Source organism: Schistocerca nitens, chromosome 3 (genome assembly GCF_023898315.1).
Source record: "Schistocerca nitens isolate TAMUIC-IGC-003100 chromosome 3, iqSchNite1.1, whole genome shotgun sequence".
In the NCBI taxonomy this organism is placed as follows: domain Eukaryota; kingdom Metazoa; phylum Arthropoda; class Insecta; order Orthoptera; family Acrididae; genus Schistocerca; species Schistocerca nitens.
In genome coordinates this window covers 31,051,381-31,075,156 of record NC_064616.1, presented here as the reverse complement: position 1 = coordinate 31,075,156, position 23,776 = coordinate 31,051,381, and the positions used below count along the sequence as shown (strand labels likewise).

At 44.3% G+C, this 23,776-nt stretch overlaps 1 protein-coding gene and 1 pseudogene across 2 annotated transcripts in view; one reads left to right on the top strand and one right to left on the bottom strand.

The window, feature by feature from the left end:
• LOC126247968 (polypeptide N-acetylgalactosaminyltransferase 16-like) overlaps nt 1–23,776 on the bottom strand; it is a 567,635-nt gene that overhangs the window by 202,889 nt on the left and 340,970 nt on the right. For both annotated transcript variants that reach the window (XM_049948532.1, XM_049948534.1), the window contains exon 2: nt 8,155–8,333. In XM_049948532.1, the coding sequence (XP_049804489.1) occupies nt 8,155–8,333 (179 nt within the window). The remainder of the gene's footprint in view (nt 1–8,154; nt 8,334–23,776) is intronic.
• Nucleotides 13,233–13,350, top strand: LOC126250067 (5S ribosomal RNA; annotated as a pseudogene).

Sequence of the window (23,776 nt, the reverse complement as noted above, 5' to 3'; positions counted from 1 at the left end):
AGAACCTTTTAGTGCAAATATTAAATACTGGTTTAGATATGTGGATGATGTACTGTGGATGTGAACAGGTACTACAAGGCAACCAACCCAATTTTTTATAACTTATACAGTCAACATTAAAATATTCAGTTAACAATGGAGATTGGCAACAAGTTCATAAACTGTCTTTATCTAACTATTGCCATCTGTACCCAAACACAGTGCTTAAAAACTAATAGAAAGCCTACAACAACAGACAAATTAATACCTTCTTGCTCGCAACACTCAGTAACATACAAAGATGCAGCTTTCCACTCCATTGTACACTATCTCATAGCTGTTGCTATGTCCAAACAAGAGTTCAAAGTAGAGTTATAGACATAAAATTTATTGCCTCAACCAACGGCTACAGTCCTGTCCTGTTTGACCACACCTTGCATAGGAAACCAGCACTGAAAATTGTATCCTTTTTCTATGGTCCCTCTGCTGCTCCTTTCACTGTCCACAGGAAGTGGAGTACACTCCCACAGCTAGGATTGGTATCACAGAGTGTAGAAGAAACTGAAATTCTCCAACTATATATTTTCCTACCATGTAAGGAACACCACAGCCCAGTATGTTTTCAATATCAAAATTAAGACCCAGTTATTAGCCAGTAGTGTGGCTTACAAAATTACTTTCCCAGATTGTGATACCTTTTGCATTGGTCGGTCGGCAGAGACATAGTAACTATGTTGGCTCAACATGAGTGCAGCTGGAGGCTTCAGAATTATGACTCCACGTTTGTTGAGCATGTACACAGTAAGGTCACAGCTAGCAGCCACAGTCCCATGTCCTCCATTAGCAAACAAAGGTCAAAAACTTAGCCTACTGGAAGCCGTACATATCAACGAATATCTTTCCCACGATCTTCATTTAATAGACCATTAAATGACAAAAACACAACTCAGCACTTCCCCTCTTCTAAGCTTCACTTAATCCTCACTTTACAATGCTACCCACACTGTCTATCCCTTTCTAGTCCTCCATTCTTTTATATTTATTTATTTTATTTTGATTGCATATGTAGTCCATATATTCTGTTATTACAATTATCAGTTCTAGTTTTAACTGTGTTTCTGTATCACTCTCCACGTATAATACGTCTTTAAGGTATGTTTCAGTAATCTTGTCAACACCTTATTTTATTTTATTGGGACAGTTAATTTAATTTCAATTATTATATAGGCACCGTTTTTCGAATTTATTTTTAATGTTTTTCCTGGTTTACTTTATTGTGTTCTGCCCACTCGTCTAATAGGAAACCTGCATTCCCGGATCGGTAGACAACAATTCAAGCGAATCGCATTAATGAGATTTTATCACAGTAACATAATTGACAATACTTAACTTTTGTGAAATTCAGAAGTGTCGCAAGCAGTGGGCGACAGACAAATAAGAAATTTCTTCAGAATATACAATTCGCAATACAAGTAAAACAGTACAAGTCCTAAATCACTACTGTAGCGTTTGTAGATCAACTTGTCTTCCACTGGGCCACGGCTTTTTAAGTACAGCTTCACCGGTTGCTCATGGTCTTACTGTGTTGGTGGATGGTAAAACTGTTCCATTCGACAGTGATGCCATTCCAAAGACATCACCGGAGTGCACTTTGAAGGTGTGGCGGTGGGACTTGAAGTCCCATACCACGCTCCGACGGTGGAAGTTCAAGTTGCAGGCAAGAGGTAACATAATGATGAACAACATTAGGTATAAACACTGGTTGTTTACGATGGTCGACACCCATCCAGTGGTCAAGTCAGTACTAATGCTGCGTGAGTGGCCGTAAGAAGGCTAATGATAATTGTGATCAGAATCGGAGTCCTCAAGGATGGTGAGGGGAACTGGGTGCTGGTGCCAGTGCCAGGGTGTCGTGGTGCCAATGTTTTGTAAACCAGCGACCGTGTCGTATAGGGCTTGTACTGTCACATAGAGATGCCTTGCCTTCTCTCGCATGGACGTCTTGAGAGTGGCCATGTCCATTTCCTTGTGGAGGGTAACTACCCTCGTCAGGGGAGGGGCATGCAGGCTCCACCGAAGCACCTTATTCAGCAGGCACCGGAGGATCTAGGAAGCACTAATCGTAGCCCACGCAGTGGAGCCATAGGTGAGGGAAGGGTGGACAACCATCCAGTACAGCTGGAGCTTGGTGTTGAGGTTCAGATCCCTGCTGATGAACACTGGGTACAACGCTTTGATCAGCTTGAGTCCTTTTTGGGTTACACATTCTGCAGGGCGATGGAAGAGCAGTTTTTTATCCATCCAGACACCTACGTATTTGGTATTGGGACCATGGGACCTGGACGCCTGATATAATGATGTTGCGGCGGAGAATGGGGCGCTGTTTAATGAAGTAGACTGCTGTAGTTTTGGCGGCATTGAGGTCAATCTTGTTGGAACAGCACCAGGTCACTGTCGCGTCCACCTGTCTGTGGAGGCGAGTAATGAGCTTGTCTGTGTTGCGGCCGGTTGTATAGAACGCCGTATCATCGGCATATTGTGCCAGGTGGCAATGTAGGAGGACTGGCATATCGTTAAAATAAATGTTAAAAAGGATGGGAGACAACACAGAGCCCTGAGGTGTATCCATCAACACGTGACATAAGCTGGAGTGTCGACCTCACCGAGTAACCAAGAAAGTCCAATCATGGAGGAAATTATCTACAATCTTCACATAGATGTTGGGTATGGTCGTCTGTGTCAGCATTTTTTACACAAGATTGTCCTGCCATATCTTGTCATGCGCGTTTTGCAGGTCCAGGAAAACCGCTGGTGTCGACATGGTGGAGTTAAAGCCCTTGCTGACATGTTCCGTGATCCAAAGGACTTGGAGTTCGGCTGACAGGTGGGAAGCGAATCCAAACTGTTCCAGATGGAATGGTCCCAGCCACCGCCAGAGGCTGGGAAATGCGGTGGAGGATCAAAGATTCGAGAACCATTGCCATGGCATTCAGAAGGCTAATGGGCCTGTTGTTAGTAGGCACCGTAGGATCCTTTGAGGGCTTGGGGATGGCAATCATTTTGGCCTGTTTCCACTGTGGGGGAAATGCGCCATTTGTGAGACAGCGGTTCAGAATGCTGGTAAATAAGACCAGTGGCTTGTGTGGGAGCCGGCAGAGGCGTTCGTTTAAAACACCATCCAAACCTGGAGCCTACCGTCCATGCTTCCACCGGAGGATCCGCTGGATTTCCGCTGTGGAAGTAAGTTGAGGGGCTGATAGAGATGGTCTTTGAAAGAGCCAACGGCCGCTAGAATATCGTGTTCATCTTGTAGTTCATCATGCGTGATGTCCTGGATACGAAACTGGTTTTGGGCCTCAAACGCGTCGGCCAGAGTTTCTACCACATGGGGGGGGGGGCATCATAAGTTAAGCCATCAACAGTGCAGAGGGGGACAACATGGATGGGCATAGGGATTAACTTGCGGGTCTCTGGGTTCCTCTTGTTTTGTTGGTGAATCAAAGGGTCCAGGAAATTGAGACGGAGTAACTCATCTCTGACATCTGCTTCTGCAGCTTCACAAGGAAGGTCTTTGATGACAATTTTTGCTCTTCTGTCGGCAGAAGCCTGATGAGTGTAGTAGTCCATAGCCCTGGACTTCACAATGTTGAGGACTAGGAGATAATCATCCATGTAGTCAAGCAGGTACTTCACGCTGTCTTTCCGTTATATTGCCTGCAGTTGGCCCGCAATAAGGCTTTGCAGTTCAGTGTTCAGTTTGATGTAGTTTCTGGGATTGTAAACAACGGTAGGAGGGATCTTCTCCTTCTTTTGTGGTGTTAGCGGTGGATTAGGTGAAGTGGAGCTAGGAGGGGGACCCACGTCCTGGTCCACAGAGGCATCGGTATCCGAATCACGACCGCTGTGACGGGCACGAGTGGAAGACCGTTTAGAGTATCGATAACAGGGGGGACCGACAGGGTCGGAATCCCCAGAAGGCCCGATGGGCTGACGAGATGGTGTAGACGAGGGAGCACCCGATGGAGCGTCGGTGTGGCGGTCGGTTGTATTAATGCTGGGGGACGACATGGCTTGACTGTCACTACGTGAGAGTTCTATCACCAGGAGGCCATGGGAATCGTTAGAGGACGAAGAGAAAGATTGGTCCCTCACGCGACGTTGCGTATAGGGTTCACGTGAATCAGTATCACTCTCAGTGGTCATCAGTGACTTGTGGCGGGAGGGACGATGCCCTCGGTCCTTTGCCAGTTGGGTGGTGGCAGTATCAGTGCAGCCGGCAGCTTTCCGGGACGGCCGTCTAGCGGTCGGTGTCACATTGCTGCGAGAAGGGGCGGCGGAAGAGTCGCCTTGCCGCGAATTCCTGTCCTTGGCCCCATGCATGCTTAGCCCTGGCCCGACTGACGTAGTCAGGGCGCTGGCAGGATATGGGCACGAACGCCGGTCGCCTATATATACCAAGTACAACGGAACGCGTACGAAATAACCACGCTGCCTTACAAAGCGAATGACAAATCAACGTCGACTCTGACACTACGACTACACAACGCTGAACAACACTCGTGAGCGTAACGACGCGCACAAACTCGCAAGTAAACACTGTCAGGTCTCCAGCCTGACTCTTCGTGTAGAGGCCGCTCCTGTCTCGGTATTGTGCTAGAGAAGGGTCGGTCAGCGTACTATTGGCTGACGTCGTCTCACAGCCCTCTCTGCTGTAACGATCTTGACCGGGGTGCCGGCGCTTGACGTTACGCCGGAAAATACTTCCTTTACATTTATTTTCTGTTCGATTTTTTTACCTTCTTAACTGCATACCACTGCACTGTCAAACGTGACAGTTACTGTGAGTTCTTGTCTCAGTCTAGATGAATAGTATGAGCTCTGATGTTGTTTAGAAACGTTGTAACGTCTTTGACAACAATAATTAAAGTTTGATGATGGCATTTAAGGAAAACCGGTTATTGTAACTAAATGAACTAATCCTCTAGAGCGTACGCAATACAGCGATTTTCATTTATATACAGAGTGAGTCACCTAACGTTACCGCTGGATATATTTCGTAAACCACATCAAATACTGACGAACCGATTCCACCGACCGAACGTGAGGATAGGGGCTAGTGTAATTGTTTAATACAAACCATACAAAAATGCACGGAAGTGTGTTTTTTAACACAAACCTACGTTTTTTAAAATGGAACCACGTTAGTTTTGTTAGCACATCTGAACATATAAACAAATACGTAATCAGTGCCGTTTGTTGCATTGTAAAATGTGAATTACATCCGGAGATATTGTAACCTAAAGTTGACGCTTGAAACCACCGACGTTCAGTTGCGTGTTGTAACAAACACGGGCCACGGTCGGCGAGCAGCATCTGCAGGGACATGTTTACGATGACGACCGTGTTTACGAGTGTGGCTGTAGTGCACTGTTGTGGTTTGGTCTAGCTGTCGCAGTGTCCGCATGTAGCGCTTGCTGCTATTGTTATTCTGCATTCGTCTCCGCACGCAGACCAACTGTAGTACATCGTGTTATCAGACGTCTGAGATAGTGTAGTGTTGTAGGAACTGTGACCATGGTGTATTCGAACTCTGAAAAGGCGGAGATGATACTCATCTATGGCGAGTGTCGACGAAATGCAGCTGAAGCCTGCAGGGTGTATGCAGAACGGTACCCGGACAGAGAGCATCCAACGTGCCGCACATTGCAAAACATCTACCGCCAACTGTATGCAACAGGTATGGTCGTAGCACGCAAACGAGTCCGTAACAGGCCCGTCACAGGAGAAGCGGGTGCAGTTGGTGTGTTAGCTGCTGTTGCCATGAACCCACACATGAGTACACGGGACATTGCGAGAGCCGGTGGACTGAGTCAAAGCAGTGTCATGCGCATACTGCATCGTCACCGCTTTCACCCGTTTCATGTGTCGCTACATCAGCAATTACATAGTGATGACTTTAATCATCGAGTGCAATTCTGTCAATGGGCATTAACAGAGAATGCGTTGCAGTTCTACCTGTTTACCGATGAAGCGGGTTTCACAAACCACGGGGCAATGAATCTACGGAACATGCATTACTGGTCCGTGGACAATCCTCGCTGGCTCAGACAGGTAGAGCGACAGCGACCGTGGACTGTAAATGTATGGTGCGGAATCATTGGCGACCACCTCATTGGTCCTCACTTCATTGCAGGGGCCCAAACAGCTGCAACATACATCGCGTTTCTACAGAATGATCTGCCAACGTTGCTCGAAAATGTCCCACTGGAAACGCGTCGACGTATGTGGTATCAGCATGATGGTGCACCTGCACATTCCGCAATTAACACTAGGCTGACCCTTGACAGGATGTTCGACGGGCGTTTCATAGGACGTGGAGGACGCATAAATTGGCCAGCCCGTTCTCCTGATCTTACACCTCTGGACTTCTTTCTGTGGGGTACGTTAAAGGAGAATGTGTACCGTGATGTGCCTACAACCCCAGAGGATATGAAACAACGTATTGTGGCAGCCTGCGGCGACATTACACCAGATGTACTGCGGCGTGTACGACATTCATTACGCCAGAGATTGCAATTGTGTGCAGCAAATGATGGCCACCACAGTGAACATCTATTGGCCTGACATGTCGGGACACACTCTATTCCACTCCGTAATTGAAAACGGAAACCACGTGTGTACGTGTACCTCACCCCTCATGGTAATGTACATGTGCGTCAGTGAAAAAGACCAATAAAAAGGTGTTAGCATGTGGACGTAATGTGCTGTTCCAGTATCTTCTGTACCTAAGGTCCTTCACCGTTCCCTTTGGATCCCTACGTAATTCGGTGCTCTCCGATACACACGATCGAACAGCGGAGGAGTGGTACTCAAGCGTCAACTTTAGGTTACAATATCTCTGGATGTAATTAACATTTTATAATGAAACAAACGGCACTGATTACGTTTTTCTTTATATGTTCAGATGTGCTAACAAAACTAACGGGGTCCCATTTAAAAAAAACGTAGGTTTGTGTTAAAAAACATACTTCCGTGCATTTTTTTATGGTTTGTATTAAGCAATTACACTAGCCCCTCTCCTCACGTTCGGTCTGTGGAATCGATTCGTCAGTATTTGATGTGGTTTACGAAATATATCCAGCGGTAATGTTAGGTGACTCACCCTGTATAACAGTAATTCTTGCTTGTATTGTGTCTTACATGCAGACGATGTCACACTGCTGGCAGAGAATGAAGACGACTTTGAAAGGGGAATACATTTATTAGGTGAGGTTTATGAAGAGTACCAGTTGACGATTCCAGAGAAGAAGACAAAATCAATGGCTCTCGAAGAGAAATATCCCGTACAAACAAACATTATGGTCAACAACTGCACAATAGAAGAGATCAAATATTTTAATTATTTAGATTCTGACGTCACATATGAGTATGGCGAAGATATAGGGAAGAAGTTAGCAAAGTTTGGAAATATACGTGGAACAATACGAGGAAAGAAACAAGACTGCGATTTTATAAGACAATGGCAGTTCCAGTGCTTGTTTACGGAAGTCAATCGTGGTTTATATGTGAACGTCAAGAAAGTCGCATACAAGCAATGGAGATGAGGTTCCTAAGTGCAGTACAGGGATGCATATGAGCCAATAGATTTCGTAATCTGGAAATTAAGGTAGACCTGAACATATTTAATATCCTAAACAAAATACAGAAAATAGAAGATGCAGGAATGAACATCTCGAAACAATGAATGAAGAAAGATTATCTCTCCCTGTAAGAAGGTTTAAGCAAGCTGGGAAAAGATATCAATAAAGACCGAGGACGCAATAGGTACCGTAAAAATCAAAATAAGAAATGGCCTAATGCTTGAAGTGAAGATGATGGTGATAATGATGGTGTATAATTATGTTGTTCTATCAAGAAGCAAAGGAAGAGTCAATTAAAAAGATGACTTATTACTGGTTCTTAGTTTATGGGATAGTAAGTGCGAAATGTTAGTGTCGGTCATCGGAAGAGAAGTTGGGGTAGAGCCCACAATGGTCAATACGAAGAAGTATTCGATAGTGTTGATATTTCTGAATGCGATGCAAGATGACGGCTTCGATAACCCGAGAAACACAGAGCTCCCGCTGTCGGGGTTAGTCAGAAAGGTGTGACTGCTGCTGAGGAGAAGGCGTTTACCTGTGGTGCCTGGTGTCGGGCAAGGGGCGGTCGCAGCGGAGGCGGCTGCTGGCGGCGGCGCTGAAGGCGTGACGCGAGAACGGCTCGTTGCTGGCCGCGCCTGCCTGCAGGTAGGCGCGCTGCTGCACCAGCGCTGCCCACAGATGGCTCTGCGCGCCGTCAGACCCACCCGTCCGCACCTGCCAACAGCCCGCCGCAAACTTCACCAACGATCAACTACAAAATAAAGCAATAAACACGACAGACTCATATTTTTATTATCTTGTTGCATAAGTTCGTAGCGTCTTTGCTTTGTATGTTGGTATTCCGATTGGTATGGATTTATTTATCGGTTGTCATTTTTTATCTGTAGTTAACTTTTGCTATTTGAGTTTACATATTGTCATTTTGTCATTTGGAGATAGCGAGTGGAGCTGTGGATGCTTGAAAATAAGAGTGCCAAGTGGAGAAATCGAAGCATATCCGACATATTCTTCTGTTTGAGTCCAATGGAGTGGTGACAGTAGCGGAGGCAGCCAGGAACATTTGCGCCGTGTTGGGGATAATACCATTGGACAGAACACGCCAGGAAATGGTCCTCTCGTTTTAAGGAGTACCTTTGTGTCAGCAGTGACACTCTATGATCAGGAAAACTCCTGTACAGGAGTTGGGTTGCGAAGTCATTCAGCACCCACCTTATTCACCAGATCTTGCGCCATTAGATTTTCGCCTTTTACCTCTCCATCAAATAACTTCAAGGAACTCTCCGAAGTTGCCGCAACGAATTCCTCGCCTCAAAACCATGTGATTTCTACAGTCGCGGAATCGAAAAATTTCCGCAGCGCTCACAGACTGTTGTAAGTAATGAAGGAGAATATATTATTGATGAGTACATTCTCTGTTGTGATGGTAAAACGCTACGAACTTATGCATCAACCACCAACCCAGTACTATAGTCCTCATTTCATTTCCCTCACATGGGGGACAGACTGGCAGCAGCCAAATCACTGTACTGTGGCCAGATAGTGTTAAAATATATACATATAATGTTATGGATCAGGCGAAAAGTAGTAGAAACATCTAAAAATAAGATTGACAGGAAGTGCAACCAGGAATCGCTAGAGGATAAACGCAAGGCTGTAGAAGAATTTTAGGAAAGTGTGGTTCATCTGTAAAGGAGACGGTGAGTTGCACAATAGTGCGACCAATTCGTCAGTACTGCTCGAGTGTTTGGGGTCCCCATTAGATCGGATTAAGACAGCGAAGCAATTGAGAGGGAGGCTTCTAGGTTTATTACCGGTAGGTTCGATCAACACGCGAGTCTTATGGAGATGCCGCGCGGGATTAGCCGAGCGGTCTGGGGCGCTGCAGTCATGGACTGTGTGGCTGGTCCCGGCGGAGGTTCGAGTACTCCCTCGGGCATGGGTGTGTGTGTGTGTGTTTGTCCTTAGGACAATTTAGGTTAAGTAGTGTGTAAGCTTAGGGACTGATGACCTAAGCAGTTAAGCCCCACAAGATTTACACACTTTTTTTTTTATGGAGATGCTTCGTGAACTCAAGTGGGAATCTCCGGAGGTAGGACGACGCTCTTTTTGCGGAACACTATTGAGAAAATGTAGAGAACCGGCATTTGAACCTGAGAACGATTCTTCTGGCTCCAACGTATAGTTTGCGTAAGGACCACGAGGATAATAGAAATTAGGGCTCGTGCGGATGCACATGAAGAGTCGTTTTTCCCTCCTTTATTTGCGAGTAGAAACGGAAAGGAAATGACTAGTAGTGGTACAAGTGATGCCTCCGCCGCCCACCATACAGTAGATTGCGGAGTATTTATGTAGATGGAGATGTAGAAGATTGCATAACTAGGAGAACACAAATGTCGCTAATTGTAAAATTAAACATACCTTTGGAGAAAAGAGAAGCAGCCGTATGAATATCAAGAGCTCAAATGGAAAGCCAGTACTAACGAGGGAAACTCCCCATCGCACCCCCCTCAGATTTAGTGGTAAGATGGCCCAGTGGACAGCCCGACAAAAACTGAACACACATCAAGCATGAAAACAGGAAGGAGGTGAGCAGAACTGCGAGAAAAGAAGGAAATTTGAAACAGTTAACGGTCTACGCCTAAGATAAGCAACATCGAGCACACTGGAGTGCGAGGTCGGAGACCCGTGTTCAAACCTCCCTCGTGCTCAATTTTTTTTTTCTCACAAAATTATGAACTGGTCGTACTGGCGTTGACGAGTCTGTTCGCTGTATTCAAATTAGTGTCTGTGTCGTGGTGTAACGTCCGTTTGCAACATCGAGGTGGGAGTAAGGGACCTCCAGATACACGCACCTCCTATTTGTTGTACATGAGTACCACATGTTGTGACTCTTGTCTATCGTTTTTAGAAGTTTTGGTTCTTGAATTCCTCTTTGTAGCATAGGTCACACCCATTTATTTGTTGTTTTCATTTCTGTGAGAGGTCTGTGCAACAGCAATATGCTCTTACCACATGACATATTCTATAACCAAAGTACAGCATGACAGTTCCCAAGACTACAGAAGGAGAACAGACACATCAATGAACGGACGGAAAGTTCATAATTTAGTGAATAAAAAATTAGGATTCAAGGGAGATATGAATGCGGACCTTTTGCTTTGAAGTCCCACACGCTGACCACACGCCACGAACCCATGGTTACTTCTAGTTACTTGATATTGGATATCTTGAGCTTGGACCGTTCACTGCTTCTAGTTTTCTTCTTTTTTGACAGTTCAGTACATCTTCTTCCTTTTTTCAAGCTTGATCTTTGTTCAGTTTTGGACGGGCTATGCACTGGGCCATTGCACCGTGAAATCCGAGGGGGGTGCGAGGGGGAGTTACTCTTGTAAGCAAAGAAGGGAAAGTTGCAAGGTGGAAGGAATGTATAGAAGGGCTACACAAGAGAATGAACTTGAAGGCTGTTTTACAGCAAAGAAAGAGGAAGTAAATGAATATGTGATGGGAGATATGATACTGCAAGATGAATTTGACGGAGCACTGAGAGACCTAACTGAAAACAAGATACCTGGAGGTGCTGACACTCCCTCATAATTATTAAAATCATTGGGAAAACCAGCCATAACAAAACAAGTCCATCTGGTTTGAAAGATATGTGAAACAGAAGAATGTATTGGCTCTGAGCACTATGGAACTTAACAGCTATGGTCATCAGTCCCCTAGAACTTAGAACTACTTAAACCTAACTAACATAAGGACGTCTCACAACACCCAGTCATCACGAGGCTCAGAAAATCCCTGACCCCGCCGGGAATCGAACCCGGGACCCCGGGCGTGGGAAGCGAGAACGCTACCGCACGACCACGAGCTGCGGACAGAATGTATTGATTGCAGTTCCAAAGAAGACAGGTGCTGACAGGTGCGAATATTACCAGACCGTCCGATTGATAAATCACGGTTCCAAATACTCATAGTCATTATTTACAGAAGAATGCGAAAGCTTGTAGGAGTCGACATTGAAGAAGATGTTAGAGTTCGGGAGACATGCAGGAACACAAGAGGCAATATTTGTCCTACCACTACGTATAGTTAGAAGAAGATTTTTACAGTTTTCACTGGAATTCACTCTTTGAAATTCTAAAGATATCAGGTGTTCTGGCGTAACTACAAGCGCCGGAACGAAGATGCAGAACGGAAGACCAGAGAAGGCGGTGAGGAAACGTCGGCCAATGGTGTGCGGAATTGGAGCGCGCCGCGCCAAGAGCGACACCTGCAAAAAGTGATTATAGCGCCGCTCCTGCCTGCCTCGGGAGTTTAGATCTGCCCAGTCTCAATTGACATTAGTGCTGCGCTATCAGATTGTCGTCATTCGTATCGAGTGTTTACTTGGACTTTGTGTATAGCAACAACTTCACTAGTGACATTTGCTGTAATCAGAGTTACGTGTTGTCAATTTGCTTTCTAGAAATAAAACTATAATGTTATTTGTTTGAACTGTTGTATAGCATTCCGAGAACGCAACATCCTTTAGGCACCCTATAAGTAACGAGTGGGCAAGATCCCACAACTGGCGACCACGTGTTAGAAACACATACTGGCCAACGCTGCGCTCCGGCCGGAACAAGCACCGCCTACTACAGCTGTTGTACCACCTTTTCGACAGTTTAGTGAACAAGACGAGGAATGCCTCGAGTTGCCGTCTCAGTTTGACGCCCACGTCATCGCCCACAACGTGCCAGGTACATCTATTATCAACGGTAGGAAGTGCAGTGTTTGATTAATTCAAAAACTCTTTCCTAACTCCACTCCGAGTGAACTTAGCTACGAACAGGTGGTACAGGCCCTAACAAACTATTATGACCAACAAGTGTATGTGGTAGCAGCTCGGTATCAATTTTTTCATTGCAAAAAACGATCATAACAAACTTACCGCGAGTGGGTAACAGATTTGCAAAGCCGCGCAGGGTAGCCGCGCGGTCTGCGGCACCTTGTCACGGCCCCTGTGGCTTCCCCCGTCGGAGTTTCGAGTCCTCCGACGGGCATGGGTGTGTGTCTGTTGTCCATAGCGTAAGTTAGTTTCAGTTAGATTAGGTAGTGTGTAGGCTTAGGGACCGATGACCTCAGCAGTTTGGTCCCATATGGCCTAACAACAAATTTTTAAAAAATTTGGAAATGCAAATTCAAATGTCTTTGCGGTGCTTTATATTCAGATGTTACATTGCGTGAACAAATTTTGAAACAGTCAGAGCCATCATTTCAGCAGGTAGTGCAAATGGTAGATCAGTGCGATTCCGGTGCCTTGTCGGCTCATACATCTGCGCAGCCAGCTATTTGCCGGGTTGAGTCCCTCAGTTGTGATCGCCCCATTCCGCACCGGCGGCGTCCGCTAGCCGAGGCGCGTAAACAACCTTCCACACCGCGTACGGCTGTTACACACGACACAAACGAAGACTGTGCCTCCCGCCAAGCTAAATGTTACGCTTGTGGTAGGAAAGGACATGTGACATGTGCAATCAGTGTGTTTTCAACGGAACGAATAGCAGAATTCGGCCCACTCACGAAAATCTAGTCACAAGGCCGATGTCATTAATGCAGTATATTCCAAATCTGCAGGGCAACGGCCTTGCCACAGTGGATACACCGGTTCCCGTCAGATCACCGAAGTTAAGCGCTGTCGGGCGTGGCCGGCACTTGGATAGGTGACCATACGGACCGCCATGTGCTGTTGCCATTTTTCGGGGTGCACTCAGTCTCGTGATGACAATTGAGGAGATACTCGACCGAATAGTAGCGGCTCCGGTCAAAGAAAACCATCATAACGACCGGGAGAGCGGTGTGCTGACCACACGCCCCTCCTATACGCATCCTCATCTGAGGATGACACGGCGGTCGGATGGTCCCTATGGGCTACTTGTGGCCTGAAGACGGAGCGCAAAAAAAAAAAAAAAATCCAAGTCTGCAACAAGCAAGCGTGCGGTTTCTTCAGTAATACGCCAGTCATACAAACTTTTTGTTCATTTACTTGTTTGTGGGAAACGTGTGAAAGTCCAGTTGGACACGGGTGTCTGTCACATTGCTAAATCGTCACACATATGAACTGTTAGCCTCCCCGCGCCTTGGCTCAAATGGCTCTGAGCACTATGCGACTTAACTTCTGAGGTCATCAGTCGCCTAGAACTTAGAACTAATTAAACCCAACTAACCTAAGGACATCACACACATCCATGCCCGAGGCAGGATTCGAACCTGCGACCGTAGCGGTCGCTCGGTTCCAGACTGTAGCGCCCAGAACCGCACGGCCACTCCGGCCGGCGGTAAAGAACTTGCAAAACGATTTGAACGAAGTGGATAGTGTCTGTAACTGAGGTTATGAAATGGACAGCAACAAAATTAAAACAAGGGTAATGGATGGTAGTCGAATTAAATCGGGCGAGGCTGAGGGAGTTAGATCTGCATAAGAGACACTAAAATAGCAGATGACTTTTGCTATTTGGTCACCAAGATAACTGATGGTGGCCGAATTCGGGAGACTATAAAATGCAGAATGGCTATAGCAAGAAAATCATTTCTGAAAAAGATGAATTTGTTAACATCTAGTACAAATTTTGGTGTTAGGAAATCTTTTCTGAAGGCCTCTGATTGTAGCCTTGAGCCGGCCGGAGTGGCCGAGCGGTTCTAGGCGCTACAGTCCGGAACCGCGCGACCGCTACGGTCGCAGGTTCGAATCCTGCCTCGGGCAGGGATGTGTGTGATGTCCTTAGATTAGTTAGGTTTAAGTAGTTCTAAGTCCTAGGGGATTTATGACCTCAGCAGTTGAGTCCCATAGTGCTCAGAGCCATTTGAACCATTTTTTTTTATTGTAGCCTTGTATGGGAGTGAAACGCGGACGATAAGCAGTTCAGACCAAAAGGTAACTTCTGAGGAATGCTGAAGTTCATATGGGTAGATCGAGTACCTAGTGAGGAGATACGGATCGAACTAGGAAAAAAAAAAAAAAAAAACAACTTGAGTAAAAGAAGGGATCAGCTGAGAGAATATATTCTGAAACATCAGTTAGTCGTCACTTTGATGATGGAGTAAAGTTTGGGGGCTAAATATTCTAGCGAGAGGCCAAGGGGTTTGTACAGTAAGCAGGTTCGAACGGGTGTAAGTAGCGGTAACTATTCGGATATGTAGAGGTTTGGAATAATGCGGAGATCTGCCCGCAATTAACCTTCGAACCGAAGACCGCAGAAGCAACAACTGTGGTGTTTTGTCAGTAGGTGAAATTATGATGCTTAATGCAACCATCTAATGATGAAAATGTTGGAAACCGCAATGGCAAGACAAAAAAAAAAGTGTTAAAGAAAAATGACATCTTGTTCGTGGTTAATAACAGTTTTGATAACATATCTTATACATATAGCGTTTTTTTTCACTTGACAGGTTAAAATAATAGCATTAAATACAATAAAATACGATGAAGATGGCACTGACGATAACGGCGATGATGACACATTATATTCACGTTTGCAGCATCCATACGGACTGCGAAGACATCTGAGTAATTTGAGGTGAGGGAAGAATTTTATCAAGTAGCAGAGGGTACTTGTAGGAAAGGGAAGGCAGATATGAAAATCGAGGCGGTGTACATGGCATTGTGAGAAAGAGAAAGGAGGAAGGAAGATTACGTTTTATCGTCCCGTCGACATCGAGGTCATTACAGACGGGGCACAAGCTCTGGCTGTGCCAAGATGGGGAAGGAAATTCGTCGTACCCTTTCAAAGGACCCATCCCGGAATTTACCAAAGATAAATCACCAAAACGCCGTAAGTTTTCAAAAGCCGTTATTTTATTTAGACGGCTATTTTCGACATCTCATTTATACCATCTTAAGGCACATATGCACTTCATGTATAAAAAATCAGATACATCGATGTGTGCATAAGTGGAGCCACCAATACCTGGATTCTGTGACTTTTTTTGTGAAGAATGTACTTCGAAGACTTGACAGCCAGGGTGGAGTCTTCGAAGTACAAACTCTACAAAAAACTCACAGAATCCAGGTATTTACGGCTCCAGTTATGCATGCATCGATGCATCTGAGTCTCTATACATGGAGTACATAGGGGCCTGAAAATGGCATTAATGAGATGCCGAAATTGGTCGTCCAAATAAAGTAACAACTTCTGAAAACATATGCTGTTCGGTGATTTTTCTTTGGCAAATGTCTGACCGGCCGCCGTTCTATATCCACGATGGCTAAACAGAGATCCCGGTATTTGTCTGGAACGACTTACGGAAATCACGGAAAACCTAAATCTGGTTGGGCGGATGCGGATTTGAACCGTCGTCATCCTGAATGCGAGTCCAGTGTGCTAACGCCTGTGCCACCTCGCTCTGTGTTACGTGAAAGAGAACTATATTTCTGAGTTATTGTGTAGGTACGCTTCGAACAAGAACAAAGCCACATTCTTCTTCTTCTTCTTCTTCTCCTCCTCCACTTCTTCTAGGCTTTAGTAGGCAGTCAGTGGAGGTCGTTTTGTTAATTCATCATTTGGAAACTATTTATTGCAACTTTGTGCCTGAATGCTGTTCCTCCTACGACAGTCGGCTTGTGATCCAAGGAGAAAGCCGTGAGCTCCTGTTTTCTGTGAATCTTGTAAACTGTTCTACTCTTAATTGTATTTAATCTGTATGTGTATGAAGCGGAGTTCCGGGAACTAGTCGGTATCTGAGCAAAGCAGCGTGGGAAGCGCCTAAAAGCAACTCTAGGATTGGTGAGAACAGCAGACCAACATCGTTAACTGGACGCATGGATTCTTTCCGTCTCTGACTCGCCGCCCCGCCTCCTAAGATAGCGTTCTGCAGCTTAAGCCTCATGAGCGGGTCAAGTACAGCTACAAGAAGAAGATTACGCTGCGTGACTAACAGATGGTGTTGATATTTTTTATATTTATTTTTTCTCACGTCGGTACAGGAGGAGCAACAACGTAGGGCAAGTGTGAATATGACATGTTGGATGATTTTGTTTACATGCCATTTTATGTATGTTTCCTCCCAACAGATAAACTGGAATACCGTGACACGATGAAATTCATAATCTTGGGCGGCTCGTTGCTAACGGAAATTCATCCAAAGTGGACAAAGGTTTACAAAGAGACTGCCCTTTCGGTTCAACAATTACGAAATTGCTGTCCGAACTCAACTTCCCTTGAAGTTGATCCACCACGAAGGACGTCTGAAAACTGCCACCTCTGATGAAAAATCGGGAATCCTACAATACGTAGTAGTGTAAGACTGTTAGTAATAAAGATGTATGAAATAGCTGACGCTATAGACATACCAGAACAAGATTACGGTGCGTTGTACATAAAAACTAATTGCGACAAAGATTTTTGTAAGGAGAATGGCGTATTTGCCAAATGATGACCAAAAGGAAAACACAAGACGAAATTCTCAACAATTTTTGGACTCTTCTAAAAGGAACCCAAGTGATTTTTTGCCCTATTTTTTTTTCTGTAGGACGACGTGGGTATACCAGTTCCCGCCAGAAACGGAACACTTATCAAGGCACTGCGTGATCCTGCATCAAAAAATTGCGAATCCAGTAGCCACAAACCTTATGGCCAGAGCCATCTCATTGATTACCTTGTGAAATGTAAAACAATAACTACCATATATTACGTAGGAATTCGTAGTGCATTAATTGAAAGAAAAATGTGAGAAAAGTCTTAGACTACAAAACAAAAGTATACCACAATGGTCCTATCAACAAAAGTGTTTAAAACTCAGCTCCCCCCCCCCTCCCCCCCGAACAGACCATGAAAAATTAACGGTGCCGACCGGCCGCCGCGTCATCCTCAGCCCACCGGCGTCACTGGATGCGGATATGGAGGGGCATGTTGTCAGCACGCCGCTCTCGCAGCCGCATGTCAGTTTACGAGACTGAACAAAGAGGTTTGCCAGTTGTAAAAATGAGTGATTTGCGATTTGAATTATTGGAACATCTACCATGTCACCAGATTTGGCATTAGGGATGGCGGTTATCGCTGAAGCAACCTGTTTTCGCTTACACTGGTGCTTTTTTTTCTGCCCCTTTCTAATCGGCCTACTGGATTGCGATATTACTGACCGTGATCACATATGACTAATGAAATTTTTCAGTGAATAAGGCTATCGTTAGCGAAGGAAAATAACACCGGTTGGTTGGAGGAAAGTGTACAAGACTCTTCTGAAGGAAGAATATATTCAAAATTTTAGATGATAATTTTGAAATGGGATATAGTGCAATCGCTCACGAACCGCACAGGTGGAGGGGGGGGGGGGGGGAAGGGTACCACGTGATATTTACTACAATACTACAAAAATCACTGATAACACAAAGTAATCACTGATTAGCTAAAAAAAGGATAATTAAACGGTCGCCAACTCGCTAGGACAATGAATCCCCAGAATCTTGAGAAAGGTAATGGCAAAGAATTTTAAGCAAATAATCACTGGCAACAGAAGGGTGCCACGCTTTTCTACAGCACAAAAGTTCACGAGAAAATAAATGAATCAGAAAGCACTAAGTTTGCAGTTACTTATTCTGAAATAATAAATTTTGAAAGTAACTTCAAATGAAATTACTGGTTTAATAAATGACCGGCTTAACTTGAACTTTGTTAAATAAAAAATAATTTTCAGTAACCTCTGTGTAACGTAATGCAAAATTTAGAAAAAGGCAAGCAATTTACCTTTGATTACTGAACGATTGAACTGAATTTACTTTAAGCAAATGAGCAATTGGTTTTACTTTTAAATAACAGCAATAAAATACATACCAAACCAGCAGAAGTCACTCGCTAAGCTAAATACAGAATAAATGAATTTGCGCACTTTTAATTTGTGCTATATCTTTGGTTATTAGTTTTGCCAGTGAAATTTTACTCTACTTTAAGGAACCTCAGTCATGCAATACAAGGATGAACAGTTCTTGAGGCAGAAAATTTAGACTAAAACTGATCAGAACCAAATACACAAAACTGGCAGTAAATATTTAATCGGTTTTCATATTCTTACGACACTCGGTGATTGCATGGAAAGGAATGGGACCCTGCTTGGTAATACTGTCTGAGGACAATGACTGCCGGCCGCGGTGGTCTTGCGGTTCTAGGCGCTGCAGTCCGGAACCGCGGGACTGCTACGGTCGCAGGTTCGAATCCTGCCTCGGGCATGGATGTGTGTGATGTCCTTAGGTTAGTTAGGTTTAAGTAGTTCTAAGTTCTAGGGGACTGATGACCTCAGATGTTAAGTCCCATAGTGCTCAGAGCCATTTGAACCATTTTTGAGGACAATGACTACACATGTGCCCTACAAGTTTTAACTATTGCAAGTTATTATTCAAGTTATTCATACTTTGTGAAAGAAATGTTGCTGGGCAAAGCCTATACAGAACTATGTTTGTCAGTTAACAGTCTTATGATGTTGCAGCTATGCGGACGACGAAGAATGTAGCCGACGACAATGCTGAACTGCCGTTGTTGTTATTGTTGTTCTTGCTGCTGCTGCTGCTGCTGCTCGATGACAAGAACCCCGAGTCGTCTCCAGAGCCACGGATAATTGTGGCACAGGTAATAGTTGGAATTGCAGCTTCCCCCGCCTGTCCACTCATACCGTGCTCTTAGTACTCACAGGTCAACGAATCAGGCGCTTCTACATTGGCGCTAGCATAGCTGCACAACAAACACTTCCGAACTCTTTCATAACTCAAGCTGCTCTGCTTCCTCTCTGCTCGCAACGCGACAGACTCTCCACACGCAAAGATAAACAACGGCACAGCAACTACCATTTCGTCGTTGCTATCGATACATTTCAAAAAAGCTCCCTTGGCTATTAGCCAGCGATTTACAATATTTTCATTACAATCAATTATATACAGTCAAAATTAAATACACTAGTACTTCGATTACGTATTAAATATAGTTTCTGTAATACAGCTTTCAGCTTCAGAAGCAAAAGTACAGTGCAAGTTATCAACGAATATTAAACGGCGAAAATTTGGGCTCTTGTAGAAGGAATTTTATCTGCAATTTCGGTGTTACAGATGTTTAGCCCGCTCAAAACAACCGGTTTCTGAAATAACCGAGTTTGGATTTTTTATTGCAGTTACTTCCAGTAATAAACGTAGGCTTCGAACAGAGATTGAAAAATTCTAATGAAGGTGAAGAAGTAGGTGATAATTATCGATATGGGGCTGAGGCTGCGGCAGTAATCGGTCTCATTGTCTCCGGCAACGACTGCAAAGGTGAAGGAGACGGGCGTGGCGACAGAGGGAGCAAGAGGACGCTACTTGATGACTTGCCTGCATCGTCACGTCTTGATGGTATCAGTTTTTCACATTGGAGCAATCACAAATTAAGGGTTCAATTATTATCCCAAGTTTATAGCACGTCAATAAAATTGTAGGTTTATCAGTCAAATTTACCTTCTCTTCCACGGAACATTGTGAATTTTTTCATCTTATATACTGCCGTAAGTTTGTTGTGCTTCCTCGGGCTTTTAATCTTTTAAAGCAAATGGAGCGTTGTACTTCACTGCTACCGCACTTCTTAAAATACTTTCAACCTAGGGATGGTACGATTCTACAACACAACAGATGTCGGAGGACGCGCCGTGGACAAGGTGGGAGCAAATTATGCCCACGGCACATACACAAAAACCGTTTAACAGGCCACGCCACCCGGCAACATGTACACTAGTGTCTCTGCAATGCTGTACTACCGATTCTTGTGTCTGTTGCCAGTTTCTAACTTAAGGCGTTCTTATGAAAATAGTGCTGATCACTTTTCCAAGCCGGCCGGGTTGGCCGAGTGGTTCTAGGCGCTCCAGTCTGGAACCGCGCGACCGCTACGGTCGCAGGTTCGAATCCTGCCTCGGGCATGGATGTGTGTGATGTCCTTAGGTTAGTTAGGTTTCAGTAGTTCTAAGTTCTAGGGGACTGATGACCTCAGAAGTTAAGTCCCATAGTGCTCAGAGCCATTTGAACCACTTTTCCAATTTCTGTAATAATCCAAAAGCAATGTAAATTTTCGAATAAACATTACTCGTTTCTCAAAAAGTTTTATTTGGAAACCAAACATTTTAGCACTGCTGCTACGGCAAACTGTTAAGCCGATTTTTTACCTGGTTATTAGTAAAAAATGAAAGAACTTTTTATAACTGAAACCAAACAAATACCGAAAAATACCGGCTATTCAGAAGAAAATACCGGTATATTTTTAACCGGTCGGCTTTTCCCGTCCATATTTGGCATCCTCTAACTTCCACTTATCCCATATCTTAAAAAGATTGTTAGTGGCAAACGTTGTGAAACCAGTGAAGCGGTTATTGCAGTTGTATTCGGGCATTTTGGAAACCTTCTAGAATCGTTTTTCAGTGCTGGATTCTATTTACTGGAGAAACATTGGTCAAAGTGTATTGAGTTAAAAGGAAACTATGAAAAAATTAGTTCATTTTGTTCTAAGCAGAAATTGGTTCTTTTTGGGCTTCTTGCTTTTTATTTATGTAGAGGATACAGCATCCCTTCAACAATCAATTCGTAACACGCACTGAGGCGTAGTTGCACTAGAGGGTTGACGTATCAGAACATGAAGACAAATCAGTTCTCTGTATTGACGCATCGCGCCTGCAGAAAGGCAACCCAGTGAACGGATTTTCTGAACGGGCTGCCGACGTGCCTTCTCGGGAAACTTGCGTCTGAGACTTCCACAAATTCACTTTTGCCGCGTCATGAACTGCGCCCACATCGAGCACCTGTAATGGGAGCTTAAAAATTTGGATAGGTGCTCTGTCCACTAACATATATATATGGACAGAGCATATATATATATATATATATATATATATATATATATATATATATATATATATATATATATATTTATTCTGTCTTGTAGTTTTATCGAGCGAGGTGGCGCAGTGGTTAGCACACTGGACTCGCATTCGGGAGGATGACGGTTCAATCCCGCGTCCGGCCATCCTGATTTAGGTTTTCCGTGATTTCCCTAAATCGCTCCAGGCAAATGCCGGGATGGTTCCTCTAAAAGGGCACGGCCGACTTCCTTTCCTGTCCTTCCCTAATCCGATGAGACCGATGACCTCGCTGTTTGGTCTCTTTCCCCAAAACCAACCAACCAACCATCTTGTAGTTTTCACGCAGTCTTTTTCTCAAACCCCAGGCGTACTTATAAAAAAACCCTGTTCTATCAATAAGTATGAGTTCTCTATTAAGAAAGTCTAAAAAATTTTATAATTTTTAGATTTTAATTTTCTTTTTTAGGGTTCTGTACCTCGATCAGTAAAAATCCTTATAGCATCACTTATTAAGATCCCTTTTTGTCAGGAATTGCTACAGGTAACGAGCAGAAATTTACGTCAAATACTAAGGTCTGTAGTCGTTGGTGGTTTAAAAATTTGAGCTTCTAAGTCAATGTCACATATTTTGATACTCGCCAACTCACTCATCAAAACCCGTAGATGGACCATCTATATACATAAATAAGCTTGTACAGAACCCTCAGAGGGCGGGTCCTACTCGCTCTTGTGCCGTCTCTTCGTTATTTTTATGACAAAATGGTTCAAATGGCTCTGAGCACTATGGGACTCAACATCTTAGGTCATAAGTCCCCTAGAACTTAGAACTACTTAAACCTAACTAACCTAAGGACATCACACACACCCATGCCCGAGGCAGGATTCGAACCTGCGACCGTAGCAGTCCCGCGGTTCCGGACTGCAGCGCCAGAACCGCTAGACCACCGCGGCCGGCTATTTTTATGACAGGTTATGATGATTCTGAAATGCGTCATAACAGGTGATGTAGAAAAATAAAGTTCGTTCTAGACTGTTCTTACATTTAATAGGTTTACCGTGATTGCTGGTCTCTCCCTCTATCTTCTGTAACCAAAGTGGTGTTCTTACACTTCTCAGAAGTATGCACCGATTTATTTAAGTCTCTCCATCTAGGAACGTGTTCCATCCTTCCTGTCTAAAAATTGTCAGCATACGACTGAAATCAGTAGTTTCCATGGATGTAGTGCTAATTCACTGACTAAAGCCAAGAAACACCACAGCACTCTGCTTACGGAGATCGATGGCTTTTACGATATTATGTATGCAGCATGTGAATGATCGAGGTTTACACTGCAGTCTATTGAGTATATTGATATAACATTTCCATCAAATGTCCGACCCCGGTAGCTGAGTGGTCAGCGCGACAGAATGTCAATCCTAAGGGCCCGGCTTCGATTCTCGGCTGGGTCGGAGATTTGCTCCACTCAGGGATTGGGTGTTGTGTTGTCCTAATCATCGTCATTTCATCCCCATCGACGCGCAAGTCGCCAAAGTGGCGTCAAATCGAAAGACTTGCATCCGGCGAACGGTCTACCCGATGGGAGGCCCTAGTCACACGACATTCACATTTATTCTTATTTGCCCCAAATGTAGCTGTATTATTTATCTACTCGGCAAATAGTTCAATACCTATGTTAACCATCCTCCGTATTCTGGTACATTTGTTTGTATTTATATGCACCCTACAGGACGATGACAGCCACTCAACATGCAGTGTGTTATGCCACTTTGATCTGTGTAGAGTGGAGTGGCGAGACGTGACTCTAATCTGTAAACTGCCTTCAGGACTAGGCACACCTCGTCCCAGTACTAGTATAAATCATTAAATTTTTGCTCAAGATGTTTAATCGCGTGAGTGTAATAGGAACTGTGCACAAACTACCCATCCGGCTAAAACACAAATACACAAGTCACACGACCCTATTATATCGTACACACACTATCAATGCTACTACACTCGTCAATAGTACTGCAATGCACTGAAATCGTGACGGTGAATTTTAGTATCGATACTTCTAGTTATAGTAATTAGGATTTGATTAAATCTTGTGCCCACTGCACGTTACTAGAAACAAAAATACGCTCTTTGAATGAGCCGTAACGTCGGTTGCTATTGACAACAGTTCAACAACTCTTAGTAAATTTGCATACGTTATAACCCGAAACTTACCCCGACTATGGCGTTATTATTCACAGTTTAAATGATAAAAAACTCTTAATGACAGCAAACAACTTTATAACCCGAAATAACTGTAGCCATCGCTGGTTATTTACTTTATTCA